This window comes from Andrographis paniculata, unplaced genomic scaffold (assembly GCF_009805555.1).
Source record: "Andrographis paniculata isolate CXL003 unplaced genomic scaffold, ASM980555v1 Contig89END, whole genome shotgun sequence".
In the NCBI taxonomy this organism is placed as follows: domain Eukaryota; kingdom Viridiplantae; phylum Streptophyta; class Magnoliopsida; order Lamiales; family Acanthaceae; genus Andrographis; species Andrographis paniculata.
In genome coordinates, this window is record NW_026137627.1 from 1,478,168 (window position 1) to 1,497,891 (window position 19,724).

General features: G+C 29.8%; 2 protein-coding genes across 2 annotated transcripts; one reads left to right on the top strand and one right to left on the bottom strand.

The window, feature by feature from the left end:
• Positions 1–1,271: 1,271 nt before the first annotated feature.
• Positions 1,272–2,964, bottom strand: LOC127242795 (gibberellin receptor GID1B-like). Its single transcript, XM_051262479.1, has 2 exons — positions 2,598–2,964; positions 1,272–2,420 (listed from the first exon to the last, which is right to left on the bottom strand). The coding sequence occupies exons 1-2, from the start codon at positions 2,634–2,636 to the stop codon at positions 1,380–1,382; spliced, it is 1,080 nt and encodes a 359-aa protein (XP_051118436.1). The 5' UTR covers positions 2,637–2,964; the 3' UTR covers positions 1,272–1,379.
• A 10,675-nt stretch (positions 2,965–13,639) lies between these two features.
• LOC127242858 (protein VAPYRIN-LIKE-like) lies at positions 13,640–15,076 on the top strand. Its single transcript, XM_051262569.1, has one exon. It carries the CDS (start codon positions 13,640–13,642, stop codon positions 15,074–15,076), a length of 1,437 nt encoding a protein of 478 aa, XP_051118526.1.
• The last annotated feature ends 4,648 nt before the right edge of the window (positions 15,077–19,724 follow it).

A 19,724-nucleotide genomic window follows, 5' to 3' on the forward strand; every position in this document is an offset into this window, starting at 1 on the left:
ATATATTAAATTTTATAAATTGTATAATTATTAATTAATTAAAAAATATATTAATAAAAAATAAAATATATACGTAGAATAATTATATATTAAAAGTACTGTAATTAATTAATCTAAAAACATTTATAAAAATACCGACTACAAAATTTAAAACATAATTAAAATATATAATTATATTTTAGAAAAAAAAATTGACATGTTCGAAATAGAACGGGACTAGAGCAATATAAACAAAAAATATGTAGGATAAAGAAAATATTTTGTACTCAGTCATTTAACTGTATTCATTTGACTGGATTTTAAGAAAAATAAATAAAATATAATTTTTTATTTTTTTAAGGTAATAAAAAAGAAAAAGTAATATTTTTTTACTAAAAAATATATATATTCCCTTATTTTATTAAAAAGTTGTTATTTTTTATTTTTCTATATTCCAAAATAACGTTACTATTTCTTAATTTAATAATGGTATTATTACTTACCTAACATAAAAAAATATCTTATAATTTACACTATGTTACACAAATATAATTATTTTTATACTCCCTCCGTCCAGTGTCTCTGCTACACTGTAGACATGGTATTTAGGATTGGTATAATTAGTAGATAATTAAAAATATATTAGTGAAAATAATTATCCTATAATATAAATAATTATAAATTAAAATTAAGATAACTAATTAGTTTAATTAAAATTAAAAAAATAAAATTAAAAAATTTAAAATAAAGTTAAAGTGTGTATCATTTTTCAAAAAATGAAAGTGACATGGTACGTGGGACTGGACTGACGGAAACGGCAACGTGGACATGATATCTGAGACTGAGGGAGTATTAAACAATATTAATAAGAGCATTTTTGTCTTTTTTTACTACAACTTATTATAATACTGATATTAAAAAAATTATGTGCGAAAAATAAATGACAATCTTACACCGGACCGAGAAAGTAGATAAATTTTGATGAAAAAAAAATGTAAATAAATTTAAACTATAGAAAAAAGTATTGAATGTTGACTTTAATAAAAATAATAATAATAATAATATATATATTAAAAATAATTTTATTGGGAAAAAAATTCAATATCTTTACTAAATATAAATAAACAAACATTTAAAAAATAAACTAAAATGATTAAAAATACATACTTTTTTGTATACAAATACAGTTACTGCATATCCCCTGTTGGCTATGAGGCAGCCATCACTCACAAATTCTCCAACATGGGGAACCAAAAGAAAGAACAATCCATTCTTTCTTACACAAATATACATAAACACAATCAACCTATCTCAATCTAATTCTTCGTATCGTCGATGGATGTCAAAACAACGTTCTTAATAATTTCATATACAATAAATTTATAATATTGAATTTAAAATCAATATCGACCGTTAGTAAACATGTCATTAGAGCGGATAAAATTCTTGATCTCGTCCATTAAGCAATGGAAGTGATCGTTGTTGGGCAAAAAATAAAACCCGATCGTCGCTTTCTCGAGATATAATAGCCGAACGTCGTGCCCCGACTTTCTAAGCCCGTCGACATACCCCAATTGCCAATCTTGTAATAAATCCAATCCCGCCACAACAACGAGGGTTCTCGGGAAATCGAGCCCCTCGAGGTCCCGGCCCCTCGGCCCGAACACATTGCACGCCGGATGGTCCCGATCATCGCCTTCCGGCAAAAAAGCGCGCCAATACCAATCCCGATCTTGAACCCTTACAAAGAATTTTCCGTCGAGCCGTTTCTCCGACTCTGTTCTTTTCTGACCGCCGAATAACGGGTGGAGGAGGATCGCGCCGAGGACGACGTCGTCGCCGCCGCCGCCCTCATCCGCCGCCCGGACGGCGACATGGTGGGCGATGTTGCCGCCGGAGCTGTCTCCGGCGAGGTACACGTGGACAGTCGAGTTCGGGCCGCTACGGAGCCAGGGCCGGGTTCGGGCCCAATTGAGGGCGGCCCAGCCGTCCTCGTAGGCACAGGGGTAACGGTGCTCCGGCGACCGGCGGTAGTTAACGGAAACGACGGCGGCGGCGCACGCGCCGGCGACACGGCGGCAGAAGGTGTCGTAGATGGCGCTGTTGGCGGAGGAATGGACGAAACTTCCGCCGTGGAAGAAGACGATCACCGGCACGATTTCTGTTCTGCTCAATGGCTTATCTAGGCTGAGGATTCCTCCCCATTTAGGGGCGGCGCCGCCGCCGACGGCGGCGGGGAGATAGACTCTGTTGACGAGAGCGGTGGCGCGGTCGACGACGTCGAAGGAATAGACGCCATCGACGGGGACGGCGTTCGCCGGAACACGGCGGTCGAGGAATTCGTTGAGGTGGCGGTTGAAGCTGCCATCGGGGCGGCGGAGCATGTTGTAGGCGAGCTTGAAATTCGAAATTAAAATCCATGTGTTGAGGGGAACTACACGCTGCAGATATAGATTTTGATTTTCAGACAATATCTTCCATTAACGTAAGTTTTTTAAGGATGATGAATCAGATAATGACTATAAGACGATCTTTAAAAATCCCCAAATTAAACTAAACTAAACCCTAGAAGATGACACAGACTGATTCAGATTATCAATTACTGAATTACTAATTACCTTCGATTCACAGACGTTTACTTCATCGCTGCCCGCCATGACAAGGAGCTGTTTGTTTCCGAAATCACTTCTGCTTAGATAATCGATCTCGTACTGAAAAAAGATTTGAGTTTTTTGTTCAAAACTTTTCACATCCAAACAAAGCCAACCCTTTTTCTCTCCTTTAAAAAAAAAATAAAGAATTAAAAATCAAAGGCCATGGACGGACTGAAAGTCTTTTCAAATTGCAGGTGAGGAAGAAATTGAAAATGGAGGTAAGAGTAAGAAATAATCGGAATTATATATATAGTTGATGAGAGAGAAGTTAATTTCAAAAGAGAGCAGGCTAGAGTGAGAGAGTCAAAGGGGAAGAAATTAAGGAAATAGGGATCGGAGGCGACGAAGGAGACGACAAGTAAGGGCGGCCTAATTATACTGTCCTAAAAGGCCCCACCATTTCTAACATACGCAACTTCAATTTTCCTCCTCACTGTTTGTTTGTTTGTTTATAAAATTTATATAATTTTATAAATTGAAATTTGTTAGTATTATTTTTAGTATTGGTTATGGTAATGATTTTTTTTAGTTTTTTATTTTGTAAGAGGAGAGTAGACTGGGTTTGGATTCTACCATGTTTGTTATTTATTTATTTATTTCTTCATTTTGTTACTATCTATTTTTGGATTATTCAAATTGGTGAAGAAACAAACAGCTCTTTAACGAGGATGTCTGGAAGTAGCAAAACCGGGTCTGGACATAGCAATTCTGGAGGAGAGGGGAGTTCTTCCACGTGGAGACAAAACGCGGCGTCCGCTAATAAAGCTGCCGTATGAATTGACGAAATTGCCCTCCACTTTGGCCCGGAATCACGATCCCATCCAGGGAGACACGTGTTTTGTCGTGTAGTGTTAAAGCGCGTGACGACATGGCTTTTTTGTCAGGACTCCCAGGAGCGTGGGCCCCACTCGCCCTTTTATTTTCCACTCTATTATAATTAAATAAATATAAAATATTTACTATTATTTAAAAAATAAATAAATAAATAGAGCTTAAAAATGTCCTTTGTTTCTTTCTCGGAGTGAGGCTTTGGATTTTGTCGTTGTCCGCATCTGAGGGGATGTTCACTAAGATCGTCCACTAACATACCGACACGTGGCGATTCAAATGGGCCCCAGCTGATACCACTCCTCTAGAAGGGGATCGTGGGTCCCACGTGTTCGGGTGAGACTTTTTTTTGTTTTGTTTTTTTCCGGGGGTGGTTGGGAGAATTGTGAGATTTAAAAGGGGTAGACTGCAAAGTGCATTAATTGCTCGCTAACAAACAAAAGCGTTGATATCCAGAAGGGTGAAGACGCACGCAATACTCGAATGTGTCGAAATAAAAACGTTAAAACACAAAGCACGACTTTGCTTTAATACTATCTTAGCTGTTTTTGGCAAATGACAACTTCGTTCATCTGCGCACTCATTTTTGCAGACTTTAAATCTCCGTTTACAAGATTGCCGAATGGACATATTTTAATTTAATTCAGTTTCATTTTTTTTCATCACCTAATGAAAATATTATTGTTGCATTTTATTTAAATAAATATTAGTCCATCTTATTCGCTTAGATAGAAGTTTTAAATAATTTGCAAAATAAAAAAAAAAAAATTAATATTTTCTACATTTTAAAAAATATATATTCATTCTTTCATGCTCAAAATTATTTTTTTTAATAATTATATTACTTAGTAATATAATATTTTTATAATTTATAATATATTGCATAAATATAATTATTTTATTATATATAATATTAATACGGATATTTTGGTATGTTTTTATTAATTTATATTTACATACAAATATAATAATAATATTAAAGAATCCACATCTAAAAAGCAAATTGATAGAGTATTTAAGTATGATAATTTACTTTTTTTTAAAAATAATAATAAAAATTTTTAAGTCATTTAAATTTAAATTTATTTTTCTTTTTATATTATCATAAAAAAAAGGTGTTTACATTATGTAATTTAGCAAAAAACTATATCATTTTTCTATATTATTTTCACTATAACAGATAAAAATAAAAATAAAAATCTCAGTCTCAATTACTTATGTCACCCTTTTTATTTTATCCTTTTAACTTATAAATAAATTATTTATCTTTAATTTTATTATACTTACGTTAACAAATATTAATAACTAACTTGTCATTATTTTATTTACTCGTCAATTTATTATTATCTCTTTAATAAATTTTTTATAATACTTCACTTTATTTTTATATTTAAATATTATTACTTTTAAATTTTTATGTTCAAACAAAGCAATATAATTTGTTTGAATAGAGAAAATAATTACAGTATTATCTATTTTTATTAAAATTTAAAATAAATTATATAACATTTCTTTGTATTTTAGTAAAAATGCATCAAATACTATATTTTATTTATTGAGTAAAAATTCCTTGTGTTTAAGTAAAGCTTGACCTAAAATATGTTAAATATTTTTTTTGGAATAAAATAAATAAATAAATAATTGATTAATCATTCGTTTTATAATTTTTTTGAGACAAATTGTCATCTAATTTTTACAAATACTATAAAAATAAATGGTAGATCAATTATTTATTTATTTATTTTATTAAAAAAATTATTTAAAATATTTTATGGTTTTATTTGTACGAAACTTGCATAATTTAAGTATTTATTTAGAACCAAACATTAATTTTGGACAATAAGAATATTTCGTGCAAACCTTACATTTAAAACAAGGGGTTTCACGTAATAAATAAAACACAATATATTTTGTACATTTTATATAAAAACACAAAAAAATATTATATAATTTATCCTTAAAACTTATACCCAAATATTTAAATACATATTTGATTATGGAGGGATTAATTAAAAACTTTCGAAAATACTTATGTAATTACAATCTTGAGCATTTTCGTCGGCAGCTAGACATACATACCAAAACACTACAAGAAAAAATTATTTTTGTAACAATATATTTTTTTTCTCTAAATCTATTTTTTCCATTACTAATGACATTAGAGACGGAAATAAGAACGGAATTACGTTAGCTACGTGAACTTTAGGAACAAAATTTCGTTACAAATATATTATTTTTTTGTAGTGAAACGTAGCAATTCCCATACTCCATACACTCCCAAATTGTCACGCTAAAAAGTAAATTAATAATACGATTAATAAAATTGTATTGTGGAAAAAACAATATTATAATTTGAAGTGTAACAAATACCTATTTTTTGATTTTTTGTTTTAGGATATTAAAAAATTTCACATTAAATATAATATTTTTTTTTTCTTTTAGTGATTTTCTTTCCTTTTTCTTTTCAATTTTTTTATTATTACAATTCTATATGTAAAAACAAAATAAAACATTATTCTACTTTACAAAATTTCAGATTTCAATTACAATTTATAAAATTGTCCAAAACTCCAAAATTTTCAATTTAAGCATAAATTGAGTGATTAATTAGGTCATGAATGACATATTACTATTGATTCTTTGGTAAGGGAAAGGGTAACCATGAAGCACACGCATCCTTTGCTTATTTGTAATACTTTTATTTAATTATTTACTTTTATGTAAGAGTAAATTATATAACACACCCTCCGTATTTTAGTAAAAATGCACAATATTTATTGCTTGAAATTCTATTGTATTAATGTAAAATTTGCACAAAACACCTTCATTGTTCAAAACTGACGCTCGGTTGTAAATAAAAACTTAAATTATGCAAATTTTATAAAAATAAAAAATATCTTAAATAATTTTTTGAATAAAATAAATAAATAAAAGAAATCTTCAAATGTTATTTTTTTAGAAATTCAGTTCTAAATAAAAACACGTTGGTGCATAATGTAGAAATGTTTTTCGAAAAATATAAAATATTTTCATATTTTTAATTTCTGTGTATTTTTTTTTTTAAAGTTTGGTTTGAAATTTTTTAATTTAACTGTATTTTTAAAAAATATTTTAATTTAAAAGAATAATAATAAATACAAATAATAAAATTTGAAAAATAACTTTATCAAATAAACACACTCAAATCGCCACTAAATTAACTTTTTGTCCCAAATTTTCGAATTTTTAATATGAATATATAAATTAAAATAAATAAAGTAAAGGAGAAGGACATGACGGTTTTGTCGTTTAGCGGATGCGGGAGTTTGGTTGGTCAATAAGTGGGAACACCCCTTGGCATCTTGTGTAAATATATTTTGGATGTGTTTGGGTGGCTTTCGATTTTAAGGTGGGATTTGAATAATAAAATTTTTTAATTTGAATAATTGCATGATATGATATAAATAGGTATTGATGTGATATTTTGAATGTAAAATTATTTTTCTAATATAACATACAAATAAAAAATAGCTGTTTGATTTAATATTTTTTTTTAGAAAAAAAATAAGATGAATAATGTATTTAAAATTCAATCCCCAAACAAACACAGCCAAATTTCAGGATTTGTTTTCACGTGATTTTAATATGCTTCCGTAAATTTCAACATATTACTTCTTTTTTGTTATAGTGTCAAAATTAAACTCGATCATGAAAATCGAATATGTTTGATCTAAAATTTTTCAGGTTCAAGTTTGTAAATTACTTGGGTTTATTCGAATAAGAAACAAAATAAAATAAAAGAATTGTGTCGTGCTCGGATCGGATTTCGAATTGATCTGATAATCCGATATATTAAGATCAGATCGGGTTTTGGATTAATTATAACTCGAAATATAAAAATCAAATCGGGTTGCGGATTTCAGGTTGTCCTAAAATTATTTATTATTAGTATTATTTTTAATTAAATAATATTTATATTATATTAAATATAAAATGATATAAAAATTAAATTAAAAACAATTTTTTCAAGTAAAATTAATTTTATAAAAAGTTTTCGGATTCCGTATTGAGTTTGTTTGGGTTTAAGGTGACTGAACCCGTTTTGAAAAAATTTGTATGTGTTTGGGTCTATGTTTTCTGGTCAATTTTTTAGTTCGGATTGAGACTTTTTGTTACACCTATGGCTTAATTTGATACGAACACGACTCAAAAACATAAATTAACACACATATTCCTCGTTTCATCCCATTTGAATAAACTCATTTAATTTTATAATAAATTAAAAATAATAATACTTTATTTATTAGTGAAATCATGTAAAAAAATTTGATATTTTTGTTATTTAACATAATGTATAAAATAATTATATATGTAATGATATATTTATAATTTAAATAAAAATTTAAAATATTTTGATATTAATATATTATTAATTTTATTAAAATAAAAAATAGATACTTTTAAGTAATATTGTCGAAAATGATAAAAGTAAGAAATACGTTGTATTTTTAAATTGGGACGAAATGAGTTATAAATTTTATACTAAAAGTTACAAGCTTCATATGATAAATAATTAAAAATATACTTTATCATAATGTTCTTTCTACTTACTATCAATATAATATTAATACTCTCTCTGTCTCGACTAAGGTGTCTCTTTTACCGTAGACACATAAATTTAGAAGAGTATAATTAGTAAAATAATTAAAAATATATTAGTCAAAATAGTTATCTTATAATAAAATAAATTTTGATTAAAATTAAGATAATTGATTAGCTTAGTTAAATTTTTAAAAATATATATCAATTAAATATTTTAAAATGATATTAAAATATATAATTTTTTTTCCAAAAAAATATGACATAATAAGTGAAATAGAGATAAATGAAAATATAAATATAATAAGTGGGACCGAAAAAATATTTCTTAATTCTTATGCCCAAATAAAAATAAGTTCATTTTTTCAAACATTGGTGGTACATATCAATTTTTTTTTTTAGAATATCAAAAATCATATTCATATTTAAATAATAAAATAATATCGTAATCGAATATTATTAATTTACTAAACTTCATACCTCAAATACGGTATTACTGTCAAATACATTTTAATTGCATTTTAAATTTTATAATATATAGTATTTTAAATTTTAATTAAATTAATTAAATTTTAAATTTTAATTATTTTTATTATATAATAATTATTTTTATTAACATATATTTTAATTATTTATTAATTATATCATTGTTATTTTTGTACCTACAAAAAGCTAAACAAGTAAAGTAAAACAAAAAAAAAGTATTATTCACATTAAAAATATTTTTATATTTTTTATATAATGATTCTTCTATTAGTATTATAATACATTAATGAAATTATTTATACAATTTTTTTTATTTTGTACTATATTTTGATACAATAATTAATATTTTAAAATCAACATGCTAAAAATAAATGAGATAATAAGAGTGAAATAGATATAGTATTTTTTTATAAATTTATGTAGTTAAAGAAAGTGGTGCAAGATTTGCAAGATTGGTCTCATGTAACTTGTCATTTTTTTTTTTAAGGAAATCTGATTATCTATTTTAATCCCATTTTAGATTTTAATTTTTTTTTAAAAAAATTTAATGAAATTATTTTTTTTTTAATTTTAATTTATAATTATTTATACTAATATAATTTTTAATTACCTATTAATTATATTTTATCTAAATTTTCATATCTATAAAATATGCCCAAAATTTTCGTATCTACGAAGCAGTATTTATCTTAATAATGTTTAATTGGCGGAGATGTGATGTGACAACATGTTCAGTTTTGGGACACCACTCAAATATGTCTCCTCCTCCTTCATCTTTTGTCTTTTTCCTCACTTTTATTTTATTTTTTAAAATTTTAAATCTAATATTTCTACAATAGAAAGGGGCTTTTTATTTATTTATTATTCGTCAGTCTGCTTGCTAAGTCCACGTTGTCGTTTATATTCATTTTATATTTTATGTTATTTTATTTTTTTGAAAAATAATTATTTATTTTTTTAAAAATTTTTTAAATTAATTTTAATTAAATTAATTAGTTATTTTAATTTTAATTTATAATAATTTATATTATAGATTAATTATTTTTACTAATACATTCTTAATTATCTATTAATTATATTTATTTTAAATTCTCGTGTCTACCGTGACCAAGACACTAAATGTGGGACGGAGTTAGTATTATATTTTTATATGATGTAGAAACTCACGTCATTATATTTTGTTTTTCTTTTTTGATCGGAATTATTTTTTTTTTGTTATTTATTTATTTATTTATTATTATTAATATTTTTTTGTTTGTTTGGTTGATGAGATTATTTTTCAAAGTTTGATTAAAATAGGATACTACTCAAGGGTTTTCTAAGTTTTTATTTGAAGTTATGTTTTTTATTTGATGTTTTATTTTATATAATAATATTCAATAAGAGAAAAATAATCTATTTTCAATTATATAAACTAAATAGTGTTGACTTGTGTTTGAAATTGAAAACAAACAGATCATTAGTTAGAAAGAATTGCTTTGTTCTTCCCATATTAGCGTTTTAAAAGAAATAATAAAAAACACAAAAAAATTTATAAAAAAATAAAAATGTCAAAAAATAAAAAATAAAATTCAATACTTTTCTATAAAAAATCAAAAAATTATCGAAAAAATAAAAAAAATCAAATATTTAACTTAAAAATAATATATTTTAGGGTAAATTATTTTTTTAATCCCGTAAGTAGAGCCTGTCGCAAACTAGTCTTATAAGTGAAAAATTTTCGCTGTTTTAGTCCTCCGGCGTTGAAAACGTCAGCGTGGCTCGCTGAAGCTGACACCTGGCGGACACGTAGATTTTTTTTTTTTTTTTTTTTCATTTTTAATTTTTTTATTGGACCAAATAAAAAAAATATAAATAAAATTTAAAATAAATTAAAAATAAGTTTTAAAAGAAATTAAAAAAATAAAAAAAAAATCCATATGTCCGTCAGGTCAGCGACACCTGGCGGACACGTCACCTCCGGCGAGCCACACGGACATCTCCGACGCTGGAGGACTAAAACAGCAAAAAATTTTCACTTATGGGACTAGTTTGCGACAGGTTCTACTTACGGAACTAAAATGATAAGGGGTCCAGTTACGGACTAAAAAAACAGTTTATCCTATGTTTTATTTCTTTACGAAATTCCCCGTATCACATACCAAAAAATCATTCAATCTAAAAACTTTGGATGAATAAAATCAATATAAATTTATAAATATATATATATATTTGTATTCAAATTTATGAGGGTATTTTTTATTTTAAATAAAAATATTACTATTTAATAGTATGATTTTAATAAAAATATATTATTTTTATAAAATATTAAATTTAAATAAAAATATTTGATAGCTTTGTGTTGAAATCAAAACCCATCACACCTCTTTATTAGTTGGAATTGGAAATTGGAACCATCAACACTTTTGACTTATTTTCCACCATCGTTGTATATAACATTTTGGTCCATCATATTTGTATATTTATATTTCAGTATGGTAAATTGTTGAATTTATAGGTGAATTCATTTTATATATATTTACAGATAAAAATAGTTATTGTATTTTATTTTTTTTCTTAAAAAACAATAATATTATAAGAGACAAGAAATATATATTTTTTTTATAAGTGATTACATCCTCAATTATTTCTGTAAAGATATTATATTTTGAATGTGACAAGGGTTTATTAGTTTGGAGTTTTATTTGGTTTTCTAATTTATATGTGATGTTTTATATAGATAAAAAAGACATTTTTTTTTTCAAACAAAAAAAGATAATTTTTACATAATAAAAAGATATTTTCTCCTTCCCTTAACAATCTATTCATTTTTTTTTATTTTGGTTCGTCCCATAGCAAAGTATTCATTTTTTTTAGTAATTGTACTATCTACCTAACATTACAAATACCCTTCCAATTTACAATATATTACACAAATGTCATTACCTTTATATCATACAATACTAATATAGGGTTAATTTAGTCTCTTTACTTTTATTTCTATTTTATCCCAATATAATACTAATATTTCTAAAATTTCGTGAAAAAAACAAATGGATATATAGTACTCCCTTTGTCCCAGATACTATGTCCACATTGTTGTTTATATCCGTTGTTTATATCCGTCCCACGTACCATGTCACTTTTCTTTTTTGAAAAATGATTACACACTTTAATCTCATTTTAAATTTTATTTTTTTTAATTTTAATTAAACTAATTAGTTATCTTAATCTTAATTTATAATTATTTATATTATAGGATAATTATTTTCACTAATGCATTCTTAATTATTTACTAATTATACCCCTCCTAAAATACTGTGTTTACAGTGTAGCAGACACAGTATTTGAGACGGAGGGAGTAATAAAATTAAATTCCAAGAAAACACTATATTTATGAAGTTGTTGAGTGTGAAAGGAGAGGATGTTTGTGTCAAAAAATGCAGCTAAGTCAGGCATTGAATTTGGACGTTAGTAATTTTAATTTAATTTAATTTAATTATTAAAATATAGGGCTAATATATTCTCAACGTGTACTCGTCGTGTTCATTTAATTGGATGAATTTGGATTCAAATGTCAATTTTTAATTAATACATTTAAATTATTATAAATTCGAAACACATTTTATAATTTACATTTATTATTTCATTTTAAGACAAATATGTGGAATTACATATTATTTAAAATTATTTATTTTAAACAAAAAAAAAAAACCAATTCTTAGCCCAATTACAAAAGCCCATATTGATTATTGTATAAGCCCACATTACATTTCATAGTCTATTTACAAAATCCCATATTTATTTTCAGCCCAATATCGCAAGTGGGTTACAATTGGGCCCAGGTACAAAAGCCCTTTATAGTTCTTTAGCCCATATTTATAAAGCCATATCCACTTTGGGCCCAATTTATAAACCCAAATACTCTTTGGTCCATAAAATAGTAAGCCCAAAAGAACATATTATTTTCCAATTAATTCTTTTAGATAAGTGTTTGATTTTTTTGTTTGAAATTTTTGAATAGTGAATGTTTATTAATTTATGTTTTTGAATATAAAATTGTTTTTTTTGTATAATACTCCCTCCGTCCCATATGTAATATGGGTGTATTGCTGTAGACACAGGAATTTAGGTAAAGTATAATTAATAAGTAATTAAAAAGTGTATTAGTAAAATAATTATTATTTAGTAAAAATAATTATAGATTAAGATTAAGATAAGTAAATAGTTTAATTAAAGGTAAGAACATTATAAAATTTAAAATTTAAAATGTGATTAAATAGCATAATTATATTTCCGAAAATAGAAAGGACAAGTTATGTGGGACGGACGAAAATAGAAAAAAGGGACAAATTATTTGGGGACGGAAAGTATTATTTAATTTGATATTTTTGAAAAAAAAGAAAAAAAAAAAATAAATTGTAAAAATCTGATTAGAAATCTACAAAACAACCTATATGTCTAAAAATACTTATCATGAATTTGAATAGTAGGCTTTGTTTGTTTAATATTTGACATTTAAAAAAAATATGTTGAATAGTCATTTTTTTTCCCTGTCATTTATATTATTTTTTTATAGTAAAAAAAAAAAATTGATATTTGATATTATTTTTACTAAAAAAATAAAATAAGAATATTTTTGATAAAAACATAAATATAAATTTAGAATAAAAAATATTATTAGGGCAAACAAATCCATATTAAAAAAAATCCTTATAAATACATAATTGAAATAAAAAATGACATGTACATGCCCAATTGGCCCAGTCAACAATTCCGCTTTTTTTAATCAATAAAATATAATAAAAAAACAATAAAATATTAAAACCATACCTGTAGTCTGATGTCCGTTTGCATTATACTTTTCCCTACAAATGGACAAATTTAATCAATATATTAATTAAATTACTATTTAATAATTTCTGACGTAGACATCTTACTTGACCAACTCCTGGACTCCAGCTCCGGATCAACCCACTCCGTCGATGGTAAAAACGGACGGTGCAGATCCACCCATTCGACGACCCAGATTTGATATAAGCACAGTAGGCTAATGTTCTTCATCTTCTTCCCCACTGGTCAAAATTTAGAAAAAATTTGTCTGCAAATTAAACCCTACCTAGTCCGAAACCTCCATGGACAGATTAATCAAGCCTGAATTTCAGGTTATTGATTTTCTGTTCGCCGCCGGCCGGAAATGTTCTCAGGCGTTTAAGCTCTCAAATCTGATGCACACCATGCCGGTCGCCGTTTCCCTTACAGTTTCCGATCCATCGGTCTTCTCCTTCGCAGCGCCGTTTTCGATTATTCCGCCGCTGTCGACGGCATCGTTTTGTCTCCTTCTCAACAAGCCCCTCGACGCGCCGCCGCTCTCCACGCCGCCGGCGACCGTCACCGTCAGATCCTCCATGCTCCCCACCGGAAAAGCGCTCCACGGCGATCTCCGGCGGCTCTTCTCCAAGCCCGGCCCGCACATATTCAAGGATGCTGAGATTCTGATTTCCTTTGTCGGCGCCGACGTCGCCGAGTTCCTCCTTTCGCCGCCGGCGGCGGCGATCCTCCCCCTCCCGGAGATCAGAAATTCCTTCTTCTGTAAAGCAATCGCGCCGTGCGATGCGGCGGAGCTCAATTCCTTGCTCCGGATCGCCGCCGCGAACGGGAAGGTCAGTTCGATTTCAGCCCTAATTTCCGCCGGCGCCGCCGTTAACTCCGCCGCGGCGGTCGCCGGCGCCGGAGAGTCGTTGATCTCCTCTGCCGTCGCTTCCGGCAGCGCCGAAGCTGTCAGAACCCTAATCGAATCCGGCTGCGAAATCGACGCCATCAACGACCGGCTGCTCCACAGCGCCGCCGCACGCGGCGGCGTCGATTTACTCCAAACTATCTGCTTAAGCTACGCCGACATCGATTTAAACTCCGGCAATTCTCAGGGCCAAACCGCCGTCCACATTGCCGCCATAAACTCCCAAACTGAAGCTCTGCAATTCCTCCTCTCAATCGGCGGCGACCCGGACATCTCCGACGACGACGGCTGGACGGCGCTGCACTACGCCGCCGACCGCGGTGACTCCGGCGCGGTCGAGGTCCTTCTCCGCCACTCCTCCTTCTCGAAGCACGCCGTCACGAAGGACGGCAAGACGGCGTTCGCCCTGGCCGCCGGCGGCGGCCATTCCGACCTCTTCGATGCTCTGCAATTAGGCGACGAGTTGCAGAGAGCCGCGCGATCAAACGACGTCGTGTCGATCGAACGGTGCGTATTGAACGGGGCGAAAATCGACGGCAAGGATCAAAACGGGTGGACGGCGTTGCACAGAGCGGCGTTTAAAGGACACATGGAGAGCGTGGAGGCTCTGATCCGCCATGGCGCGAGGATCGACGTCGTCGACGGCGGCGGCTACACGCCGCTTCTCCGGGCGGTGGAGGCCGGCCGCGTCGAGATCGCCATGTTTCTGCTGTCGAGCGGAGCGAAGACGAGCCTGAAGAGCATAAAGGGAATGGCGGACTGTGGTGGTGGTGGAGATCATCGTCATCGTCTCCATTGCCATCGTCGTTGTAATTCGGAGCTGTTGAATTGATTAGTTGCAGGAAACCCTAATTGAGAGAATTGGGGAATTAGATTTTAGGGTTTTGGAGACAGGGAAAGGATTATTAATTGATTGGTTTATATAGTCGGTAATTTTGGTTGGATTTGAGTGAGGAATTGTAAAAAGTTAAATCGAAAGGGTTATTTTGGCATGATGTAAATAGAGGTAAGTAAGGTGTTTTTAATTTAAGGGGTGGGATTAGATGTTGAACATTAAGAATCAGCATAAAATTTTTAATTTAATGGCTTGTATTAAATTAAGGGTGTAATAGTTATTTTTCTAATTTATATAACTACCTTAAAAGCATCATTCTCCTTTCTCTTCGATGCAACATACAGTGGGAAAAACAAATGCGCTCTTCCAATAAAATTAATGGGTGATTGACGGAGATGAGCATAATCAATTATCTATTATTCCAACTCCAATCAATTGCACAACAAGCAGTGAAGACATCGAAGATATTGCAGTTTCGGATTGCATCAGCACCCTCACCAAGTTCAGACACTGTGGAACTGGAAATCGCTCAATCACATAAGTTACTTCTCGAAAATTGATTTGAAATCGTGAATATCTTTTGTGATTTATTTGGTTGAATTTACTGGATTCAGTTTATTGGATTGGATTGTGGCGTCTTTAGTCAAATTCGGATAATAGTTTATATAATTGTGTTAATCTAATTGTATTAATTGTGTTTCAAAATTTATATATAAACAAAGCCATCAGAATTCCATTTGGTATGATAAGAATTTCTTAAATATGCATTAGTAGTCGTATTTCAATTAAAATATTGAAATTACTATTAAATAAAATAATGTAGCATACCGTTCAACAAACGTGAGCATATTTACCAAAGAAGATAATAGCATTTTGTATTGTATTACATAACATAATATGTGATGGTCTTAAATAACAAACTCAACATCATGCTACTTATGGGAAAGCATTTTATAATACAACAGTCAGCATTTTGATTTACATTCCCCAGCCAAACAATAATATTGTTCAATTTCTTCATCAATTTCAAAGAATGGTGGAGAATTATAGAGGAACAACATGATTTCTTTGTATGAGATAGACGGTTAGTTGCAAATCATATAATCAACTCATTGATAAACTCTGTAGCCATGTTCTATACATTGAATGATTTTCAATGGTTTCAAGAGCAACACCAAAGATCTTTTGAATTCATAACATAGTGCTTATATGATAAAACAACATATCTTATATATAACATGGAGAAGACAAGCGATGAGCATCTTGTTCACATCAATATTCAAGAGTCTTCGATTGAGTGCACGTACAACATGTGGAAAAATATTAGAATGTTGTGTTGCCATTCAATACGCACGATAGATGTAGTAGTAGCAACAGGTTGTGCACAGTTCAAAAAACATCCTACACAAATGCATATTGAATCAACAATTCTGAGAGACAAAAAAACATATAAAAGGATGAATAAGAGAGATAACCAGCATGATAAAAACAAGGAAATTGATCTTTGTCAATTCATACATGATTTGGTTGCAAAATATTATGAACAAAGTATTACATATACAATACCAAGTATTTTGTTGAATACCAATAAGCATTTTCTACAAGTGTGTTTAGCATGTTAATTTATTTTAAAATGATATGAATGTTATCTAGAAAATGTTGCAAAAACGACATTCTAAATATGCTTTCCACCAAAACATATTGCCAATTAATAAAAACATAAAATGATGGATATGAATTTACATTTACTGAATTTAACATTTTATTTAATATCATCAAATATTTTCATGTACTGCTATTCAGCATTTTACTGTTACCATTCTAACCTAATAGCATTTATATATACTGAGTCAAGCATTTTACTAAATACCGGTAAGCTGTTTTAACAAGCATCATGAGTGTTAAGCATAAATTGATACAAAAATACACAGTCAATTGACCAATCACCCATTCAATCCATCTATCAATACCAGCAATCTATTCAAATTCAATTCATCAAAGTCAATAGAGCAATCATCACAATCAATTTTTCTCTCGCGCGCGACCTCGTCCTCGCCTACGGAGACACCACCAGAAGGCAAACACTTTTTGCCGCAGCAAGAAGTGGAGCTGAAGCTTTATGTGGTTGTGTTTGAAGAATATTATAGCGACGCATACGCAGCTCTTGAAGAGAATTTCAGAAATCACGATCTCCAGAAATTAACAAATAATCTACAAGAGCTAGATTGTCAACTGCCCAGAATAACATATCCACCAGAATTTTCTTGTCACTCACATCGTTGGCACCTAAGCATGGAGAAAAACTATAAGATCAAATTTAATCCAAATAGATTCACAAATTAACACAACGACATTTGATGAAGACACTTTCAAAAGCAAATAGGCCATCAATAACTACCCGACAAGAAAGGCTACATCACATATTAGTTGCTATTTTCTCTTATTTGAAATAGATGCTAAAAACATTCGAACAAAACCACTAGTGACAAAATAAACATTCCAACATAATCGCAAGCAACAAACTCACACTTTCAATCAGAAATTGGGATTTAATATGCATTACTATTTCAAATGCAAATTTAGAAAAATGGATGAAGTGTCACTACAAATGCAAAATAAAGTTTCAGATTCCTCGTAGCATGTGAAAAATGGATGAAGTGTCGTTACAAATGCAAATATAGAAATTTGCAGTTGCTTGGCTTCAACTTAATACCAACTTCCAAAAGCCTCTCTTAATATCATGGAAGTAGGAATTTACTTACACGAAATCGAAACTCATCATCAATTTTTCTACTATCTATAGAATTGTTGTTAAGGAGCAGCATAAGAAGAGCTTCAGTCAACCATTATAATGAGATAAACAGAACATTAATTGCATAAAAGTACTGCTAATAACACAATAAAAACACTATGTTTAACAATTTCATCTTCCCCTACAACGCTAGCATAACAATAAAAAAAGACAGAAAGTACACAAAAGTCCAACAATAAATTAGTCAAAATAAAGGCTACACATAAACATAAATCGCAGTTAAAAAGCCAGAAACCACTCAATCCCATTGTTCAACACTCACCACAACAACCCAATGATATGCAAATCATCTACTCAACAACACAATAAGCACAAAACTCCAACAAATCTGAAAAATTATCTACAGGGATGTGATTAAGCGCGATTCCAATGCTATTAAGAGCCTGCTGAATAGAGGAGGAGATCCTGGTGGTGTCTCTGTAGGCAAAGACGGAGATGGGCCCACAGTTAAAATAGGGCTTCTCCACAAACTATAACAATACATAGAGAAATAAGGATTGGACAATGATTTAACTTAAATAAGGTAGAAGAAGAGAAACGTTTAACCTAAACTGCGTTGAAATCATATGAAACGATGGACATAACATAACTTATCGAAACTTAGACACAAAGAGCGATGACAAAATCACCTCCATAAATGCATCCGGCCTCGAATAACGATAGACAGTTGAAAAAGTTGAAGAAGATGATTTGAAGACGAAGAGCAATTAAAGATTTTTCAGTAGAAAGTAAAGAATGAAGGGAGAATGAAAAGATCGCCCCAACCTAGTAACTTTTGTAAATTAAAATTACTATCTTACCCCAATTTAATCTAAACCGTTCGAATGTAATCTATTGTGACGAACAGCCTGTATTGTATCAGTATGATACTGATGGATGCACCCATCAGCACTGGATCCGCTTCCTTAATTTAAAGTTAATTTTTGTATTGTTAATATAGAATTTCAAGATTTAATTTAATATTTTTATTGAAGAAAAAAATGAAAAGTAGTTAAAAATTAAGGCAATTTTATAGTAGTTGCTTTTGCTTGTTCAATGATTCAGGCTTTTTTGTTTTGTGAAAATATATTTACGCATCTTTTCAAAAAAAAATGTGAAATTGCTTATAATTTCCCAGTTGTTTCGAAATTCAGTGTAAAATCTCTCTATAGTTTAAAAATTGCATGGTACCCCCTTATACTTTAAAAAACGTTGCATGAAACCCCACCACCATAAAACTTTCCTCGTGCGATAAGAAGCTGATTTCCTATCTATATGTTTTGCATGACAGGGGGGTTTTATGCAATATTTTTGAAAGTATAAATGAGCGTCATGCAATTTTTTAAAGTAAAATGGGGATTTATGCTGGGTTTTCAAAACCACAAAGTGATTTTATACAATATTTTTTAAAGTATAAAGGGACGTCATGCAATTTTTAAAGTAGAGAGGGAATTTACGCTTAATTTCGAAACCACAAAGGAGTTATGGACAATTTTGCCAAAAAAATAAAAAATACTTGTATCTTCTTATTTTATATTATTTTATTTTTATTACTGTATTGATTGAGTTAAATTAGGTCGTAATTTCACCCTAATCCACCTTTATTTTTCTTTTATAATTTTTTTTTATCTTTCTTTTAAAAAAAAAAAATCAATCACAAATTTGCTGTGATTTTAAATTTATAAGAAATTTGACACAAGTTTTCCTTATATAATATCGCGCGTACGTAAAAAAAATAAAATAAAATAATCAAAATCAACGTTAAAATTTCAAAATGAATGCACCAAGTTCCATTTTGAACAAAATACATTGAATGATTATGAATTGGCTCCATACAATTGATACCGTTTCATA

Bases quoted from the DNA above. Each gene is read 5' to 3' on its own strand.
- LOC127242795 (XM_051262479.1), bottom strand. From the start codon at position 2,636: ATGGCGGGCAGCGATGAAGTAAACGTCTGTGAATCGAAG. The intron at 2,421-2,597 runs GTAATTAGTAAT...CTATATCTGCAG, and splicing joins TAAACGTCTGTGAATCGAAG to CGTGTAGTTCCCCTCAACAC.
- LOC127242858 (XM_051262569.1), top strand. From the start codon at position 13,640: ATGGACAGATTAATCAAGCCTGAATTTCAGGTTATTGATTTTCTGTTC.